The following is a 17053-nucleotide window of genomic DNA, read 5'->3' as shown; positions in this document are numbered from 1 at the left end:
ATTATTAGATTAGATTAAAGCTGTGGCTTGCAGTGCAATGTTTTTGATTTGTTTGAGAATTATTTTATATTTCAACGGAATTGTGCGCAGTGAAATACCATTTTTATTTGATAGTCAACCACAGTAATTATCAAGATCCTGCATTTACTATTGATATTCATATAATGTCTGTGTAAAGAAGAATTGTCGAATAGCTCAATGAATTGGGCTTCGAATAACAGGTTGTTTATTGTCCAGATGACGTTAGTCGACATGGCACGGAAGGAAGTGGTTGGATTGATGGTTTATTTATTGCAAGGTCGTGTTAGATTAGAATTAAACTGATGTCCATCGCTTGGATAGGAATAATGTAAACTAGACGTTCGAATATTGTTAATATAATGAATGCGCTGTGATAGGAAATAATCTTATAAGTATTTGGTTTAGATAATGCCATACTGAATATCATAAATTGATCTCGTCAAGCAAGTATTGTTTATTCTGAATTATGATTTATATAATTGATACTATCTAAATACTGGAATATTTTTTGTACAATTCTATACCCATGATATATGTACGCATCTAAATTGAGCTTTTATGTGGTCGGAATATCACGTAACCAAGCTTTACATATATTCATGTGCTTAATCTTTCGATACAGAGAAGCCATGGATTCACGGAGTTGACCGTCCACGATGTTTATAGAGCTAATTAAGTTGATTGGCAAATATACAGGGTCGAGCCTTTCAAAACTTTTACGTTGGAAGACTTTTGGTTGAGGTGTTTCTTATAACTATCATCACTTGCCATATTGTGTCTGTATCGGTTATCTGCTCATGCATTCATTACGCATTATGTTCTAGCCATGTGTTCGGGTGGTAAAGTACTTCAGTCAGTACATTTATCATAGATCGATGCTCCGTATAGGCATCGTTTGATATTTAGGGTCATCTAAATAACTTAAATGTCTGGTGACAACCTATTCTATACTATGACAAGCATTTTTTCAAAAAATATACATAATAACCTCATCTCTATCCGTAATTACGACTGTATTAAAGATTGCTTGTATCAATTGATAATCGCTATCATCATAACCCGTAATAAATCGCGCTTCAAATCTGAGCTGCTTATCTGAGGCTAGTCTGCCATGTATCACTAACTGCCCGTGCCTGACACTGGCGGGTATCCACTGTCCTGACTACGCTCCATATACCTAAAGACTTAAAGACACAGCAGTCCTTACATTGTATCCAAGCCAATCCATGTGGGAACTAATTTAACTGAATACTACGCTTCCACAGCACTACAAATTATCAATACTTGATAGAATTAGATACAAGACGTCGAGATTCTAACCTGAAACAAACTCGACACATCCGTCCCCAATGCGGTTAATTAAAAAGTTAAAAACGAAGATCTATGTAACAACGTGCTCTGTTACATGTCTTCCTCATTCATCCACCCTGGATCGAAAGATGAAAAACTCAGTGTCAGACCTGGCACACCAACGGCATTAGTGGTTGGCTTTATATTAGATTATGCGGTTAAGTTGCAGGTGGTGCAGATCAGTGGGGGTATTTATTAAGGCCCACCGCAAATCACCATTCTTTTCAATTTATTTAATTCTTTTGATGGTGTACCACTGTCGATCATGAAGATTGGAATGGGGCGAAATGGAAAGTGAATGTGCTTCACCTTTAAATGAACCGGCGAACCGGCGAATCGGCGATCGGGGTTGTTGAGGTTTAAATATGCTTGAATCGCTTCTTATTCAATAAAATTGTGGATCTATGGTTGTATTCTGGAACTGGACGGGTTGAAGTTTGAAGTTTGAGGTTTTGAGTTAACGTTGGATTTACTTCGTACGCACTAACTACTAGCACTATTTCAATCGAGAAAGTACAATACGTTAGGCTGGAGGATATTACACTGCACTCCCAACCAAACGACAAGCAATAATCATATACATCATTTCCGTCTATAAACCAATCTAACGATAAAAGTACAGCGAACTGGTCTCTAGGCAGTGTTCTTCCCGGAGCGTGTCTTTAAAGTTGACAATGCTTTGCGCAGACTTCCCATGCGTCGTGGTGGGCGTTGATTGTCGTTCTGGTAAAATGGGTCATTCTTGAAGTCTTCTTCGGTGAACTTCTATCGCAATCATCAATATCAATCCCAATAATATGCAGGACGTGAACTGTGTTACTTACCGCTCCAGGAGCCCTTGGAAATCTACCATGCGTTTCGGTCATCATATTATCGCCCTCGGTGTACATGTACGTGTGTCCCATCTCATCTGTCACGCCCGGCGGGTAATATGCAACTCCATCCAGTGGCCGATGTCGATACACGCTGTCGATAATCTTATACATAGGCGTAGCTCGAAGAGTCTCCTCGTTTGAATCTCTGACTGCTTCTAGTGGACTCCGTTTACTATACACATTGCGTTCCGGATACACCGCATCATACGGCCCTTCGTGATGATACTGCATAAAATTGACATTGTCTAGCTGATCAATCACATCCGGCAGCACCCGGTTCTTGCGTGGGTGCGGGCGACTGCTGTGCCGATGTGACTTTCTGCGCTGGACGGTCTGCTGTTGCTTCAAGTTATCGCGGAACTCGTTGCGAGTGTGCTCGATGGATGAAGAGGGCGACGAGCTGGACCGTTGACGCTGGAGCGGCGGTTGAAGCGACGAGTCGGCCAGTGCCATCCGCGCACGAAACGGATTCTTGTCCTCAACGAAGAGGTGCGTATCGGGACTGTCCATCGGAGATGGTGTAGCCTTGTAGGGTCGTAGAGAGGTGTTGAATATACTCGACTATCTACGGACAGTCCGTCAGTTAGTCGGATGGCTGGTCACAAATGCAAGGCTGTTGTCGCTGCACGTACGAAAGAAAGAATAATGAATATGTACGATATATGCGTAGAGAGAATATAAGACAGGTGACGCGGATGCCTGCGCGCGGCATCTCGTCCGATGACCTCACTGCGCCCCGCCGAGTTCGTCCTAATAGGGATTAGCGGTGCCGCATCCGGCCGGAAGACGCGGATGTGCCAAGACTTCGGGTTCTAGACCTTTTCTATATACGTAAGTAGAAGTTCTATAACTAACTTATCAAGCATTGACTACTGGTATAGATGACGACAGCGGTCAATTGACGCGAAGACTTACTCGAAAGGCCAAGTTGGTCTTCGTCTCACAGTTCATCCTATCACCATACATTAAGCCTTTTTGAAGCAGAACACATTTCCCTGACGGTCAAGAGCAGCAAACGTAGCCAGATTCACGAAAGTGGAAATCGGATTAATTGGTGTCGGCACATATATTTACCACAGGCACTCGGTCACGTGTACAGCAAACGCCTTGCATATTTCTTATGTCAAAATCTCTCTTCCCGTTTCATCCTCCAACTCAGACATTTATCCAATTATCATCGTACTGAGGCTTACATGCATGTCATCCCCATATTGACCCTTATTACCTACAAATCATGGTGGAGGATAGGCGGTTTCACGATTTTCATTTGGAGTAGACATGCTTAAAGTCATGTTTCTTGCCCCTGTACAGATATTTAAATCAATCCTGCTGGGAGCGAAGCTCTTCGATCCTACCTTGTTGCCCAAGAATTTACTCTTCAGATGAACTCCAACTCAAAGAGCTTCAGGCCTGCAACAATGGGCATGGAGGCGCACTTACGATAAATATCACATTTGGATCGTTCGAATCTAGGGACAGGGTGATGATTCGACTTTACCAGTGACTAGTCCTAGTTGGTCCTAGTTGATTTTTATAGGACAACTTTGGCTCCTAATCCGTATTAACATCAAGAAGGGGCATAGATACAACTTAGAAGCGAGCCCTGTTGGATCGAAGGATTTTCAGTATCACATTCTGGCGCAAACATGTTGGAAGCCACAGTGGAAAGAACCACCATTGTTTGGTGTGCCTTGCTCAACAAAAGAATATGAGCACCGAAAAAGGCCGCTTCGACACGATCTATCGGAAACGCGAAGAGCTCTTTTCGAAAGACAACACAGGTCAACAATCTCCATACATCATCTCCACAGCCATGTTCCTCTATCATCTGGACCCAAACCGCTAGCTGTAAATGGGTATTGATGCATGCAAGGACGGCTTTTCCGCATATTGTTATCATGTTCGCGACGATGCCATCTTCGGCGCAACAGTGAAGTGGGTATGCTACACGCAGTAATTCCGAAATTCTTACCTATTATATTTTCCATAATACAACTTATAAATTGAAGATTAGACTTTATATTATGTAGCGCCGCAGAAGTTCTTTTTTCGGGATGTTAATGATTTATCTTGTTGGGTGGGCATGTTCTATATTGCCCTGCCATTTGAGTCTCCAGTGACTTAACCAGGTTAACGCGCGTGAATTCAAAACAATGGCAGATTAAAGAATTAATATATATAGACACTCATTATGAACATTGAAATTGAAGTTTCACCAAATTGATGTTTTATGCAGCCTCCAAGATATGCCATTTCTTGGCACTTCTAATCACCGCCTTTCCTGATTGAGCTTATCCATAAATCCTCCCCACCAAACGAAACAAAATAACGATTCTCGACGTCGTCATAAACGAGAATGCAATGGCACTCGTCCAGTACTCCGATTCAGACTCAGAACATGAACTCGACGACGAAAGAGTGAAAATTGATTTATCCACCAGGAAGAAACTGCGGGGAAACAGTACGAGTATGACTCCGGCAGATTCGAGATCTTCTCTCCCGCCTCTCCCCACTGGATTCCACGACCTTTACGCTTCGAGCACCCGGGTGAGTGTCCGAGATGACCCTAGCTTACACGGTGGCCGGAAACGGGTGATTCCTCATGTAGAGGGAAACTGGCCTACGCATATTTATCTTGAATGTAAATATTGTGCTCAGTGTAAGAATAAGCTCCGCTGATTTCGATAGGGAGTCCACGTCGAGAAGAAATGGAAGTTTTGAGTGACGTTGTGCAACGATGTAAAACGAAACTCGCAGATGATGACTCACATATTCATAGTCTTCTCCATAGTGATCTTGGGGTCCAGCTACCATTGCATATTTCTCTTTCACGACCTGTGGTGCTAGCTACGGAGCAGAAACATGCATTCGCAGAATTATTCGAAAACTCTATTCAAGAGTCTCCTATTAAGCCGTAAGGGATTATTTAGTTCAGTATATTGGACTGTAATAAATGCTAACACTATACAGGTTCACTGTCATACCTGAAACACTGGACTGGGTATCAAATTCAGAAAAGACACGCTGGTTCTTAGTCATGAGAATAAGAAAACCCCCCAATGACGAGCTGAACGCCTTACTTCGAATATCGAACCAAACATTAGCCAAATTCAACCAGCCATCTCTGTATGAATCTCAAACCAGCATCACTCGAAGTTCGAAAAAGAGAGGCTCTAATAAAAATCTCTCGTTGGCTGGAAAGTATTCCAATGATGATGTTACGAGTCAAGATTTATCGGACCGCTTTCATATTTCACTAGCGTGGTGTTTGGATGAGCCTAGTTTAGAGATTCAAGAAAAGACTTCAGGTATTGATGTCAAACCACTGCAGTCTTTGAAGATAATATTCAATAGCGTCAAAGCCAAAATCGGCAATGTGGTGAAAAGTTTCAATTTATAATATCAGTTGTGTCTGTTGCTAGGAATAGTTAGCTTGGTGACTCAAATTTGCACTATCAATGTGTACATGTATGACTGATTCTCATATTAATTCATCATGTATTTGAACATGGCAGACAAATATTTTAAATTTGCAAAAGCTAGAACACAACATTTTTTTAATCGCACTTACATGGTCAATTTAGTATTTCGATTGTAAAAACTTGATATCAACGGGATTGACTGGTTGATTGATACTACACAATCAACATCCCAAAGAGATGTGAGACTAAAAATATTTAAGCCAGTTAAGTTTCCTTTCTCCATAATGATATATAGACAATTCCCGGCAAGTGCCGTTATTCTTTGGGTTGGACGGCTAATTTGCCAAGCGCAATGGCTGATGAACGATTTGAGTGATTTAGTCGGTATATGTTGACTTTGATGGATGAATGCATGGTTAATGTGGGTTGCTATAACTGACGATATGGGTGGCGGATTTAGTCTGTATGTGATGTCTATGACTGAGCAGCAATGTGGTATACGATATCTAATAACCTATGAATATGCGTAGTGATTTAGGAGGTCTGCACTCATCTTAGGCAGTAAGTGTGTGCTAGTAAGGTGCGTTTGCTAATATATGCTTGAGATTATTAGGCTGTATGTATTGAATTCATTGGATCAGTGGATACCTGACATGTGAAATTCTATGATGATAAACCCTTTTGCTAGTATAGCCTGTACGAATTATTGCTTGACCTGTGGAATGCTCTATAATATGTGGCAATCTAGTGTGTATGTATTGATACTGCTCAATCAATGGAAGGCTAACGAGAGGCACTATGGCTAATATATACACCTGGTGATTCAGAGAGTGCGGCATATCCGAGTTTCTCAATGCATGTTGATATATATATGGTGGCTGTCATATGTATATGACCATTCTTAGGCTGTACGTATTGATTTGTTTAATGGGTGGGTGGTTAATGTGAGGTGCGACTAATGCCAAATTTGGGTGATTAGACCGTATGTCTCGACCCTGTTCAGTCAGACAGTTGATGAGTAAAACCGCTATGACTTATGAAATTTGTGATAATATAGTCTGTAAGTGCTGTTCATACCTGATCAGTGGATTACCACGTAGCGAATTACTAATGTGCTGCAATCTAGACTGTATGTATTATCACTGCTGTAATCAGCAGGGATCTCTACAGCTAATTTTTGGCAATATAGGGTGTATGTTTTGATCCTGCAATATCACTGGATTACTGATGGATGAGATGACAGACGAACAACTATAGTGATTCAGTGTGTACGTATTGACACCTGTTAAATCAGTCAACGAACAATATGTGGCATGCAGATAGCTGACATGTTTATTACATGGACTCAGCAAGTATGTTCTGAGCCCTTCAGACTAGTCTGACATTTGAGATGCTATCGTGGATGAATAACCGTTGTAATTTAGAGTGTATTTATTGACTCTACCCAATAAACATTTTTTCTGGAGTACTGGAACTAACAAATTTCTGCTGGTTAGTTGGTGGGTACTGAGCCAGGCTCACTGAAGTATAGCTTATGCTCTCACTGACTAATTCTTGCGGTGATTTGAAACGTATGTGGGGAGACTCCTTCCTTAATGCATGACTATTGTATGAAATCTGATAACTAAAAATAGCGTGCGGAGTTTTAGATTGTATGTGTTGACCCTGCTCAATCGGCTGGTGTTTGATATGCGATAACTGAGGAATCGAGGGGGCGGGTTTTAGCTTGTATGTGCTAAGACAGCCTGATACAGTGGATTGTTTTTGGGTCAAATCTTGTCATTGACGAATTATCACTGTGATTTGGTGTGTATGTATAGTCCATGAATAGCGGATGGTTGACTCTTAAGGCTGACGAACAGCTGCGACGATTTAGGAAGTATACATTGAGCCCGCTCTACCAGTGAATGTTTAATGTCGTAGCTGACAAATGTGTGCGGTGATTTAGGGCGTACGTTGTGGCTTTGATTGATTAGTAGGTGGCCAATATGTGCAAATGGTTGGCTAAACACAATCGTGGCGATGTATAGAGTGAGTATTGACCTAGTCTGTCTTTTCATGGGCAGCCGATAGCTTCCCTTATCAATAAATTATTAACGTTAGCGTAGGTTACGATTGAATTCTGTCGAAGCCGTATTGTGTATCTAGTTAGCTGCCCAGACGTTTGGAATTCAAGCCCACGGTCTAGGAATAGGCGCGGCGATTTTCATAGCGGCGGATGTCATACCTACAGGTCTTCTGCGTGTGTGAATCCTTCTTTAATGATCTGATTTGCTAATTTCAAAGGGGATGTATACTTCGATGGTATGGTCTACAGCATCTACATCAGCAGAAAGCTACTCTATGACATGGCTAGGTCTCAATAAGGTTGTATCCACTGGTGGTTTCCCTTATCCTCGAACAAATGTTGGGACTAGATATTGAGAGCTAAGGAGACAAATAGAAGTTTCATTCGATTTCTACTGAATCAAAATAACTTTAGTTTAAAAAATAACAATATTTAATACAAAAACAATGCCTTCAAAGCTTTATAATGAGCCTAAGGATCTAATTTGTAACCTTAAAGGTCGACTCTATCTTTCCAAATATATTAGAATTATGTCTTGACTAACAAGGCTGCTAATTCACAAGAGTTGTATAAAGCCTTACTCTAGATATGAAAACTATTAGTGTCTGAGAGCAACTATTCTTCTTTATAGTAGTTGCAGTAGATTAATCTCATTTAGAGGGGGAAATTAGACGATAATAATAAATATTATAGTTTCACCAGTTGCTAACTAGTGTCATGGTATCTCGTTAGTAAAATGGCATTGTCTATATATGTACAGATGGAGTGATTACTCTGAAACAGAGTAAATGAAAATAATGGCCATTTAGTGTTCAAAAAGCAAAGCCGTCATCAAATAAATATGACATTATAAATAGGCTTCAACTGCAAGTGGCTCCGTAGTACAAGTACATATGAAAGGTATGCAAAGGTGAAGCAGTCACCCTGTGACAAGTTAGCTCAGCTGTAACGTTTAGATATACTCTGAAGTATATGTAGTTTGGAATCGGACCAACCTGAATTCGTTACACGTTTCTTTTCATTATATTGTTGAAATACTGGCCCATCGGGCGTCACACTATTTCATGGTAAACATCCTTTGTATATGTCGTCTTGTCGGGTTTACCCCTAGCTCCCATCATAAACCAATCTGGTTGCAGTTTGGAGGAAAGCCCGGTATCTTTGGAATTGTCCGTAGTGTTCGATGCATTGGTCCTGGTGAAGCGGGACCTCAGCCTTTTAAATACTCTGCTCTGCATCAGACCTCTGACAACCTTCGGTACGGACGGCACGCATAGCACCAGATTGGCGCAAGTCGTTTCGCATAGGGTACAAAGCGCCAGTATAGAGAAATAATAACTGCTATCGCTGGATGTATAAAAACGCGTTGAGTAGTATAGTCGCACCGTGCTTGAAACGCAGCCACTAGACATGTATTGTTAGAACAGGTAAAAAATAAGAGGGTTTGGGGGCATATGACGTACACGATACTGATGAGGAATATGACACTGACGCCCAGTCTCTTCTTCCAGGTCAGATGCATGCTCCAGATCACCTTCTGCGCGATGGTGAGAGGGATCAGTTCTAGCCCGAGATTGGTAGCTGCCGATGCGACGCTGAATGCCGGGACGCTGAAGCGACAATATCTACCCTGGGCCAATGGATCCCAATTTCCGGAAAAGGGTGTACAGTTGACAAGGTCCAAGACAAATAGTATAAACGAGAGGCTAGAAATGAGCGCGCCAGATGTCCACCATATATAAGTTAACCAGTTGCGTGTTCCTTTTGGGAAAAACAAGTTTGTCCATTCCGACAGAATTGCGCATTTAACCAAGGCGACGATGAAGAGGTACAGGATGGTTGCAATCCAACAAATCTAATTGAATTATACAGTTAGATACTCGTTCCGCAGCGGTGAAAAAATGTGAGCGAGTACATATGAGAAGGCAGCCATATCCTTCAAGCGGATATCCCATTCATGGACGAGATAGCCGGGAGTCCAGCTGAGGCGATAGCTATAGTAGATATATGCCCAGTAGAGTGGCTGAACAGACAATTAGCATTATTCGGGTTGGATAACGTCGGTCGGATCGGTCAACGTACGAATGCAATAATTGTCAAATCTAGTCACAGATTAGCTTAAGTCTCGGCAAAAGAGTTTGATACAGCATTCAAAACTCACAGTCGGCGACATTGATGGACTTCAAGAGATATTTTGCATAGAAGCGGAGCGCATAGGATAGTACAGTAACGACGACGCAGACGGAGATGATGGGAATCGCAATGTAGTTTCCGTTCGGCGGATTATCTAGATTCGACTCGGTGCCGTTCGGGGCAGGAGTTGCTGGCCCATTCAAGAGACTCGCCATTGCCGGCGAGTCTTCCCGTGGGAAGACTCCGGATGTTGCGTATAGCATGCTGGCGGCATCGAAAGCTCAAGACTACCTGACAGTCGTTCAAGCCGAAGAGAGACCCGCGAGAGGAGGAGAAGGGTGGGGTAGCATAATCCAGATGCCTCTACTAAGCATTGTTGGCAGAAACGGACATTCATTTCTTCAGCAGGTTGTTAGGATGACGTGTGTGGGTGTGGTTGCACACTTGTTGCTGATGAGCAAATTCTCATTTCTGCAACCCTACATGCACCACAGTCTCCGCTCGAGAGACTACGAGTCGGGCTTATTATTGTGACTCTCCCCCTTAAGAGACTGCCATAGCCTGGCTGCCACGGCACAACCGGCAGAGCTATTTTATTGGGGAGAGAAATACAAGGGTCTGTTAATCCTGGTGAATACTATGCATCTCATGCATACATCTTACTACACCTGGTTAGACAGATCCACGCAGCGGATGCCGAGTGGATGTTGGTTAAGGGGGTAAGGAAAGGGGCCAAAAGTTCGTCCACTCTTCAGCCATCATTACTATTGCGGGGTCCCATCTTCTTAAAGGACTAAAGTAAGGCAGACTAGTCTCCTCTTTCCGAAGCAAGTTAATGCCGGAATGTACGGTTCGGGACCCATTTCGGCTGCTAGTTATTAGTTCCCGGAAGGGAGATGAAGCCTTGAAAGGACCTTAATCTGCGTTATGCAACGCACCGCGAGAGCTTGGTCTCTAAGCCGTGCAGTGCATCGGAATGATACAAGGGATATGCAGACGACGCCGAAATGCAAGCAAGAAGGCTGAGAGACACGGCAGTACGCGAAAACCCCTCCTTCCCTCATCGTGCCAGCCCCTCTTCGACCACCAATAAGATTTGAATGGGGCTTATAAATATTATCGTATTCAGAGAATGTTTGTCTCACCTACTTCTTATCCCTGCGCCTCACTAATACGAGTCCACGACAGAATATGAAAATACACGAGAATCGGCAAGGTGTTTAACAATCCATCACGATATCGACACTGACGCAGACTGCTTTTCCGTATCCCCATCGCTCTTTTTCGATTCCTCGACTAGTCCGAACTCGGTCTCTAATTCGGTACGCATAGGAATCTCCTTGGCGACGAATGTGAGGAGGACGCCGAACAGTGCAAAGGCCAGGCCCACTTGCCAACACAACTTGAGGCTGTCGACGTAGATTCCCTTCACGATAGCCTCAAGAGCCGGATTGCTGTCCAAGTCCAGCGCAGAATATAATGATCCGCCAGCGGCTAACGTATAAGCTCCTCCATTGGTTAGCAATGCATTCACAGTCTCGTTGCCTTGTAGACGAGCGGCGACTAATGCATCGGTTTTAGAGTTGAACACGGCTAGAGGTATAGCAGCTCCCCAGATCGTTCCAAAACCGCGCATGAAAGCCCATGTGGCCGTTGCTACAGCGACATCGGACTCCGGGAGAGGAGTCAGAATTGTTGGCAAAGTGACCGGTATGATGACGCCAATGGCGACAGCGCCTATAATTTGGATTCCAGCCCAGTAACCCGTAGTTGAGTTCTGATCGAGCAAGGTGAAGAGCCCGATGGCGATGGGGAAAAGGGCAAATCCCACCATCAGCAGCGGGCGATAACGGCCCAATTTAGTCATGATCCCGCCGCTTAGTATTGTAAAAGGCATACAGACGGCTGCTGTGGGTAGTATGTTGACACCAGACCTGAATGCAGAAGTTCGAAGGACGGCCTGGAAGTAGATGGGGAGGACGAAGAGGATGTAAAATACCAGCATATTATGCACGAAAGCGCACCATAAGCCAGCGAGCGATGTGCGATTGGAGAATAGTCGGAAAGGTGTAGTTGGTTCGGGGACTCTTGTTTCAAATAGGAGAAACAAAGGTAGCCCTACTAGGCCTAGGACTAGGGGCAGTATGGTTCTCCAAGATGACCAAGGCTGTTGACCTCCGCCCCAAGTCAAAGCAATGAGGATCGAGGTGATGGCGGCCACAAGTAGAGCATTTCCGGCGAAGTCGACTCGTTTTAGTGAGTTGGTGGACATGCTTGATCCTTTGGGCAATGCCCCAAGGGATATTACGACCATAGCAAGTGTCAAACCAGCTAACGGGAGATTCAAGTAGAATATCCATCTCCATGTCACATAACTAGAAAATGCGCCGCCAATGAGAGGCCCGACAGTGGTGGAAATAGCGTATATGGCAAAGATAAAGCCCATGAACTTGCCGCGCTCACGTAGAGGTACCAGATCACAGACCACCATCTCCACCATTGCATTTATACCGGCACAGCCTATTCCCTGGACGGCACGGCCGACCACGAGGACGCCTAGGTTAGGAGCCGGACCTGCGATTGCCGATCCAATGGCGAAAACGGATATGGCTAACAGCGTCATTGCACGGCGCCCGAAGATATTGGCCGTCTGACCGAATATTGGGGTAAATGCTGTCGTTGTGAGTAGATAGGAATTGGCGATCCACATGTAGCCTTGACTGGCCCCCAGGTCGGCTATGATCGAAGGCATGGCTGTCGAGACAGCTGTGGCATCAAGGCCCGCGAGGAGACTTGCTACTGCCATGGATGTCATTATGGCCTTTCACAAATATTAGCATCATTTTTTTTTTACAGCGAGCTCGAGGCCGTTATTACCCAAAAACGCCATCCTCGGTTTGGAGATACATCTTCTGGTGTAGTTTTCTCGGTTGGGACCCTATCTTCTGACGCCATGTCTTCTAGTAAACAGTGCGCTTCGTGGATGTGTGTGGGGAAACAAGGGAGAAACTGTTGAGCTGAATATCCTAAATCGTCGGGTTGCTATGAAAACTGAGCGAAAATTGAAAACATTAGGCCGGAAGGCAGCTCAGCTTAGCAGCTCCTGCATTTGATCGCGGGGCAGATTCAGACAAATGATTTTATTAAAACCCTGTTTTTACGGCCCCCAGCTCAAGTAGGTATCAAAATGCAAATTATATGCAGCTGGAGATGAGCAGGGTACTCTGTAGGAAAATTCAGCGCAGACATCTTAGTTATTCGATGCAACTTGCACGATTAATTAGCCCTGTTTAGGCGGGATTGACTTCGGAGCTCGCTGTGTATGCAGATTTGAGTAAATGATCCGCACCACCCCTGTTGTCGCCCACTGTGGTGATAGGGGTAATTAACATAAGCGTAAGAAACAAATACAAGAAGGGGGTGGCAATCGTCGATCTCAGTGGAGAGCACAAAAAATGGCGGAGAGACCAGCAACTAGGCCAGAAGCGCCAACAATAGCTCCGCGGTTCTATGAATTCAGCTCCATATAACATAATTAGGTCTCGAATCACCCATGTACTTGGGGCGCAGCCACGCCATTCACTTGACATGGCGTCACATTGCGTTCGGAAGAATTGCTACCTTGTTTGAATTCTGTCTTCTAAATTAAAACCGTGCTGTATATGCCACGGAATAATGTGAGAATCATAGCAGTGTTCAAAATTGCTCTACTGTTCAACGATGTTGGCTCGCGATAGAATTAATGTCTTATTATCAGCCATGGTACACTGATAACCTGTGCACGATAACGATTTTAGACAGCTGACAAACTTCTGACAAGCGCTGCCCGTGCAGCTCACTAACTGGATAGTAGTAAGTACGCCGTCTAGGTTGGTAATCACATAAAGCCCAACTAATTAGGCGTATAAATCGTGTTGTTGCATCGGCCATTGGGTATTCCGGCGGCACTCCAAGACCGGGATGTGCACTAATGTGTTCTAATCACGCAAACGCACATCGGCCAGGCGCCTAGCTAAAAGACTTGGCTAACTAGGTTGCCTTATGCTGCGGATGTCAGATGGTGTGCAGCCTCAGTCCTGACTCCTAGGAGCTAGTATTCTGGAGATCTGACCAATGAAAGCATGATCGCCATGATCGCCATGAAGTCTACACTCTCCACAGACTCAGGGCCATCTGACGGCTATGACTCGGCTTAGTGTTTACTGAACAATACCATAGTTAACTTACAATATAACCAGTTACACTGGCAGCGCCGGCCTTCCTTTTTGGAGGTCGCGTACTGAAACAAGTAATCGAGCTTATTTATGAGCAAGGATATTGCGGAATCGTGCCCAATCCATGGCCCTTTATAAGCGCCAAGCCCTTGTCCGTTGGAGAATGGACAGCTGATCGCACATGCTTGAAACAATGCGTGTATCGGTCACGCACCCTCCAAGATAACGATCGAAAATTTCGGCCCCCAACAGTTTCGTAATTACATGTATGTAGGAGCATTGACCGAATGTATTACTCAACTGCCGGTTGTTCGGATGCACAGATGCTAGTCCTTACTACTAACAATGCCGCTGAGAGGTTGACAGGCGGTAGTAGTAGCTAGCTGAGACCGATTTATTTTGTAGTATGCTATCCTACGTACCGGCGTCAACATAGGCACCTGGACGGTTCTATACGGGGAATTGAGGGATCACGGACTCATTATCTCACAACCAACAGGTGAACCGGTGTTTATATTTATGCGCCGATTAGTCCTGGACACTAAGGAAAGGGTGACGTAAGGCAAACAAAGGCAATAAATAATATTAACCCCTCGCCACGACTCTATTTTGACAACATCAAAAGATAAACTCCTACTTACCTCACTATACCCACCACGAGACCGGCAGGATGGCCGACAAACCAGTGAAATTCGCAATCACCCACTATCGCTTACCGAAACACTCACACGAGGACTTCATCAAGTGGATTGTCGAGGTGCACATTCCAAAAGCTATTCCGGTCTTTAGGAAGTACGGGGTCATTGATTATACGCTCGTAAGTGCTCCATACTGAGCCTATGAACTGCCCACAGGGGCTGGCATCTGACGTCTAAAATAAAGTTCGTTACGCCGCCTGCTCTCAGTGACTTTATGAATCAGCGAGTCCAAGGTAGCCGACCAACCTGGGATGTTGCGGACTACGACTGTGTTATTGAGTACATTTTCCCTAGCATAGACGTCATAGACAAGATCATGCCGGATCCAGAGTGGTTGGAAGCGTGCGCTGACCAGTTCGACTGGGTTGATGTCCCGAAGGCCTTGGTGTCGCTGGGATATGCAACCACGTACTTTCAAAAGGGAGAGGCTGTGGTCTTGCCAAAGTGATGAATTTTCGAAAAATATTTCCAAAGTTTCCGGGGAATATATGCTGTTGGGCAGAGCATACTCAACCTTGGATACTCGACTACGTTGTAGCTAGCATTTGAGAATGAAAAAATTTATATGACCCGCACATTTCCTTGAGACTGATACTCAGTAACATATAAAGCTCGCGAGCTGGGAGAAGACTCATCAGTGCGCGGTATTGCGAATTAAAAAGACAGCCACAAAGGAGTTTGAAGTGGTAGGGAAGAGGGGTAGAATTGGCTAGATTTACACAGTGCATAAAAGCCTAGCAGGATGAAAGGAACTAAGGACACCTCTGTCTGAACTCCAACAACGGGTCTGGAAGCGCTGGGACAGATGCAAGATGCAAGTATATCCAATAAAACTGCTTCGGAAGTGACGGAAGAAGTCATCCTAGATGGCTGCGGCCCGCACGTAGTCGCCGCGTGTGCCGTCAGAATAATGTCTAAGACAGAATGAATAATACAGAGAATATAGTCCTCCCTTAGTTATATTCTGCGCCTGTTTTGAGAAGCTAGTAATGGTGGCGTCAACTGAGCGAATTTCATCCAATAGTAAGCATTGGCGGATACCGCTGATTTGGAAGGATAAGAATCAAATTATGGATACCAAGATCATGGACAAGCATTTTCGTGTAAATATGGAAGTTAAAATGCCCGTTTCTCAGGTCGAGGCCCTTTTTAAATGATGGTCGCCAGCCAACTTTGTAGAGAGTTCATCGGCGCATAATAATATCTTCGCGTGTCTTAGAGTCATACAAGTGCATTGAGATGACAGAATCAAACGAGATAACTAAGCATCTTGCGCAACCGGCACTGTGAGCTGCAGCTGGGACGGCTGAAAAGTCTTGGACTCTTGGTACATTATTTGGCAAGAGAATCGCCGAAGAGGGGGGCGGTAATCATACGACAATGGGTATATTTGAACATTTACATATATAAGGTTGATATGCAATCATCTAACGTTGCGATTGAAAAAGGTGAGCATATTATTTCATATTTCATTATTATATATACTTCAACTGTGAATCAATTAAACCAATCTCCATGAACTCAATATTATTTTTTTCTGTCGCTATTTTCAACATAAAACAATCATCGAATATTGAATACTTTTCACGATGTAATTACGCATACTACTAAAAAGCTTACAAGGACCGTAATATACTATCATCTTAATACACAAGACACGCGTATATCCCCCTCCCCCCCCACAACCCCAGCCGTACGTTTTACGCATGCTCATATGTCAAAAATTCCATCAACCAACGAGATCTTAGAGTCTTGAAGTCTCACGAACTGAACCGGCTGAGGGTTAGCTCACCCGTACACAGCCTCTCAAGTAAGTTAACTTATGCAATACGAGTACTTAGGTAAGCGGCGCTTGTTTGTCATATTAATATCACTTGCGCGTCTTCTAAGCCTCCAGCTCTAGTTATCTGGGGGTTAAAATGCAGCCCATCAGCCACAGTCATGCTTGCAAGGGTGCATGTTTTATCCTAATTGCGGAGTAGATTTGTAACAGTATCGTTGATCTCATACGGGTAATCTCCGGCATGGAGGGTTGCTCTCTAGACCTTTCAAACCCGCCAATGGTCAAAGTGCCGATGCGATGTTAGTGATTACACCGAGCACTCCGTGCGAAGATTCGGGAAGTCGGTTGGAAAATGTCAATTGGGAGAAGGCCCGTACTAATTATTTCCACCACAACGCGCTTGGAGTAGTGATAATGCAACTAAATGAAGGCTAGAGTTGATTTAACAGGGAAACAGGCATCCGTGGGTTTTCATAGTACACGTGATTG

General features: G+C 44.0%; 5 protein-coding genes across 5 annotated transcripts; 2 read left to right on the top strand and 3 right to left on the bottom strand.

Annotated features, from left to right (window-relative positions):
• Nucleotides 1-1809: 1809 nt before the first annotated feature.
• On the bottom strand, nucleotides 1810-2911 carry BGW36DRAFT_391597 (uncharacterized protein). Its single transcript, XM_046217611.1, has 2 exons — nucleotides 2196-2911; nucleotides 1810-2136 (listed from the first exon to the last, which is right to left on the bottom strand). Exons 1-2 carry the CDS (start codon nucleotides 2754-2756, stop codon nucleotides 2005-2007), a joined length of 693 nt encoding a protein of 230 aa, XP_046065460.1. The 5' UTR covers nucleotides 2757-2911; the 3' UTR covers nucleotides 1810-2004.
• Nucleotides 2912-4607: 1696 nt separating this feature from the next.
• BGW36DRAFT_308866 (U6 snRNA phosphodiesterase Usb1) lies at nucleotides 4608-5646 on the top strand (the record flags this gene model as incomplete). The annotated part of the gene is made up of 3 exons (XM_046212366.1): nucleotides 4608-4887; nucleotides 4935-5160; nucleotides 5217-5646. 3 exons carry the CDS (start codon nucleotides 4608-4610, stop codon nucleotides 5644-5646), a joined length of 936 nt encoding a protein of 311 aa, XP_046065459.1.
• Nucleotides 5647-8788: 3142 nt separating this feature from the next.
• BGW36DRAFT_309012 (uncharacterized protein) lies at nucleotides 8789-10084 on the bottom strand (the record flags this gene model as incomplete). The annotated part of the gene is made up of 5 exons (XM_046212379.1): nucleotides 8789-9140; nucleotides 9200-9591; nucleotides 9652-9759; nucleotides 9819-9838; nucleotides 9898-10084. The coding sequence occupies 5 exons, from the start codon at nucleotides 10082-10084 to the stop codon at nucleotides 8789-8791; spliced, it is 1059 nt and encodes a 352-aa protein (XP_046065458.1).
• Nucleotides 10085-11016: 932 nt separating this feature from the next.
• BGW36DRAFT_76346 (putative multidrug resistance protein fnx1) lies at nucleotides 11017-12991 on the bottom strand. The gene is made up of 2 exons (XM_046222571.1): nucleotides 12747-12991; nucleotides 11017-12690 (listed from the first exon to the last, which is right to left on the bottom strand). Exons 1-2 carry the CDS (start codon nucleotides 12822-12824, stop codon nucleotides 11101-11103), a joined length of 1668 nt encoding a protein of 555 aa, XP_046065457.1. The 5' UTR covers nucleotides 12825-12991; the 3' UTR covers nucleotides 11017-11100.
• Nucleotides 12992-14392: 1401 nt separating this feature from the next.
• BGW36DRAFT_391588 (uncharacterized protein) lies at nucleotides 14393-15600 on the top strand. Its single transcript, XM_046217610.1, has 3 exons — nucleotides 14393-14655; nucleotides 14709-14900; nucleotides 14966-15600. Exons 2-3 carry the CDS (start codon nucleotides 14754-14756, stop codon nucleotides 15227-15229), a joined length of 411 nt encoding a protein of 136 aa, XP_046065456.1. The 5' UTR covers nucleotides 14393-14655; nucleotides 14709-14753; the 3' UTR covers nucleotides 15230-15600.
• Nucleotides 15601-17053: the final 1453 nt, after the last annotated feature.

The sequence above is a fragment of the Talaromyces proteolyticus genome (assembly GCF_021365285.1).
Source record: "Talaromyces proteolyticus strain PMI_201 chromosome Unknown BGW36scaffold_16, whole genome shotgun sequence".
Lineage (NCBI taxonomy): Eukaryota > Fungi > Ascomycota > Eurotiomycetes > Eurotiales > Trichocomaceae > Talaromyces > Talaromyces proteolyticus.
Note: the sequence above shows the minus strand (reverse complement) of the source record. Positions and strands in the feature narration are given on the sequence as shown.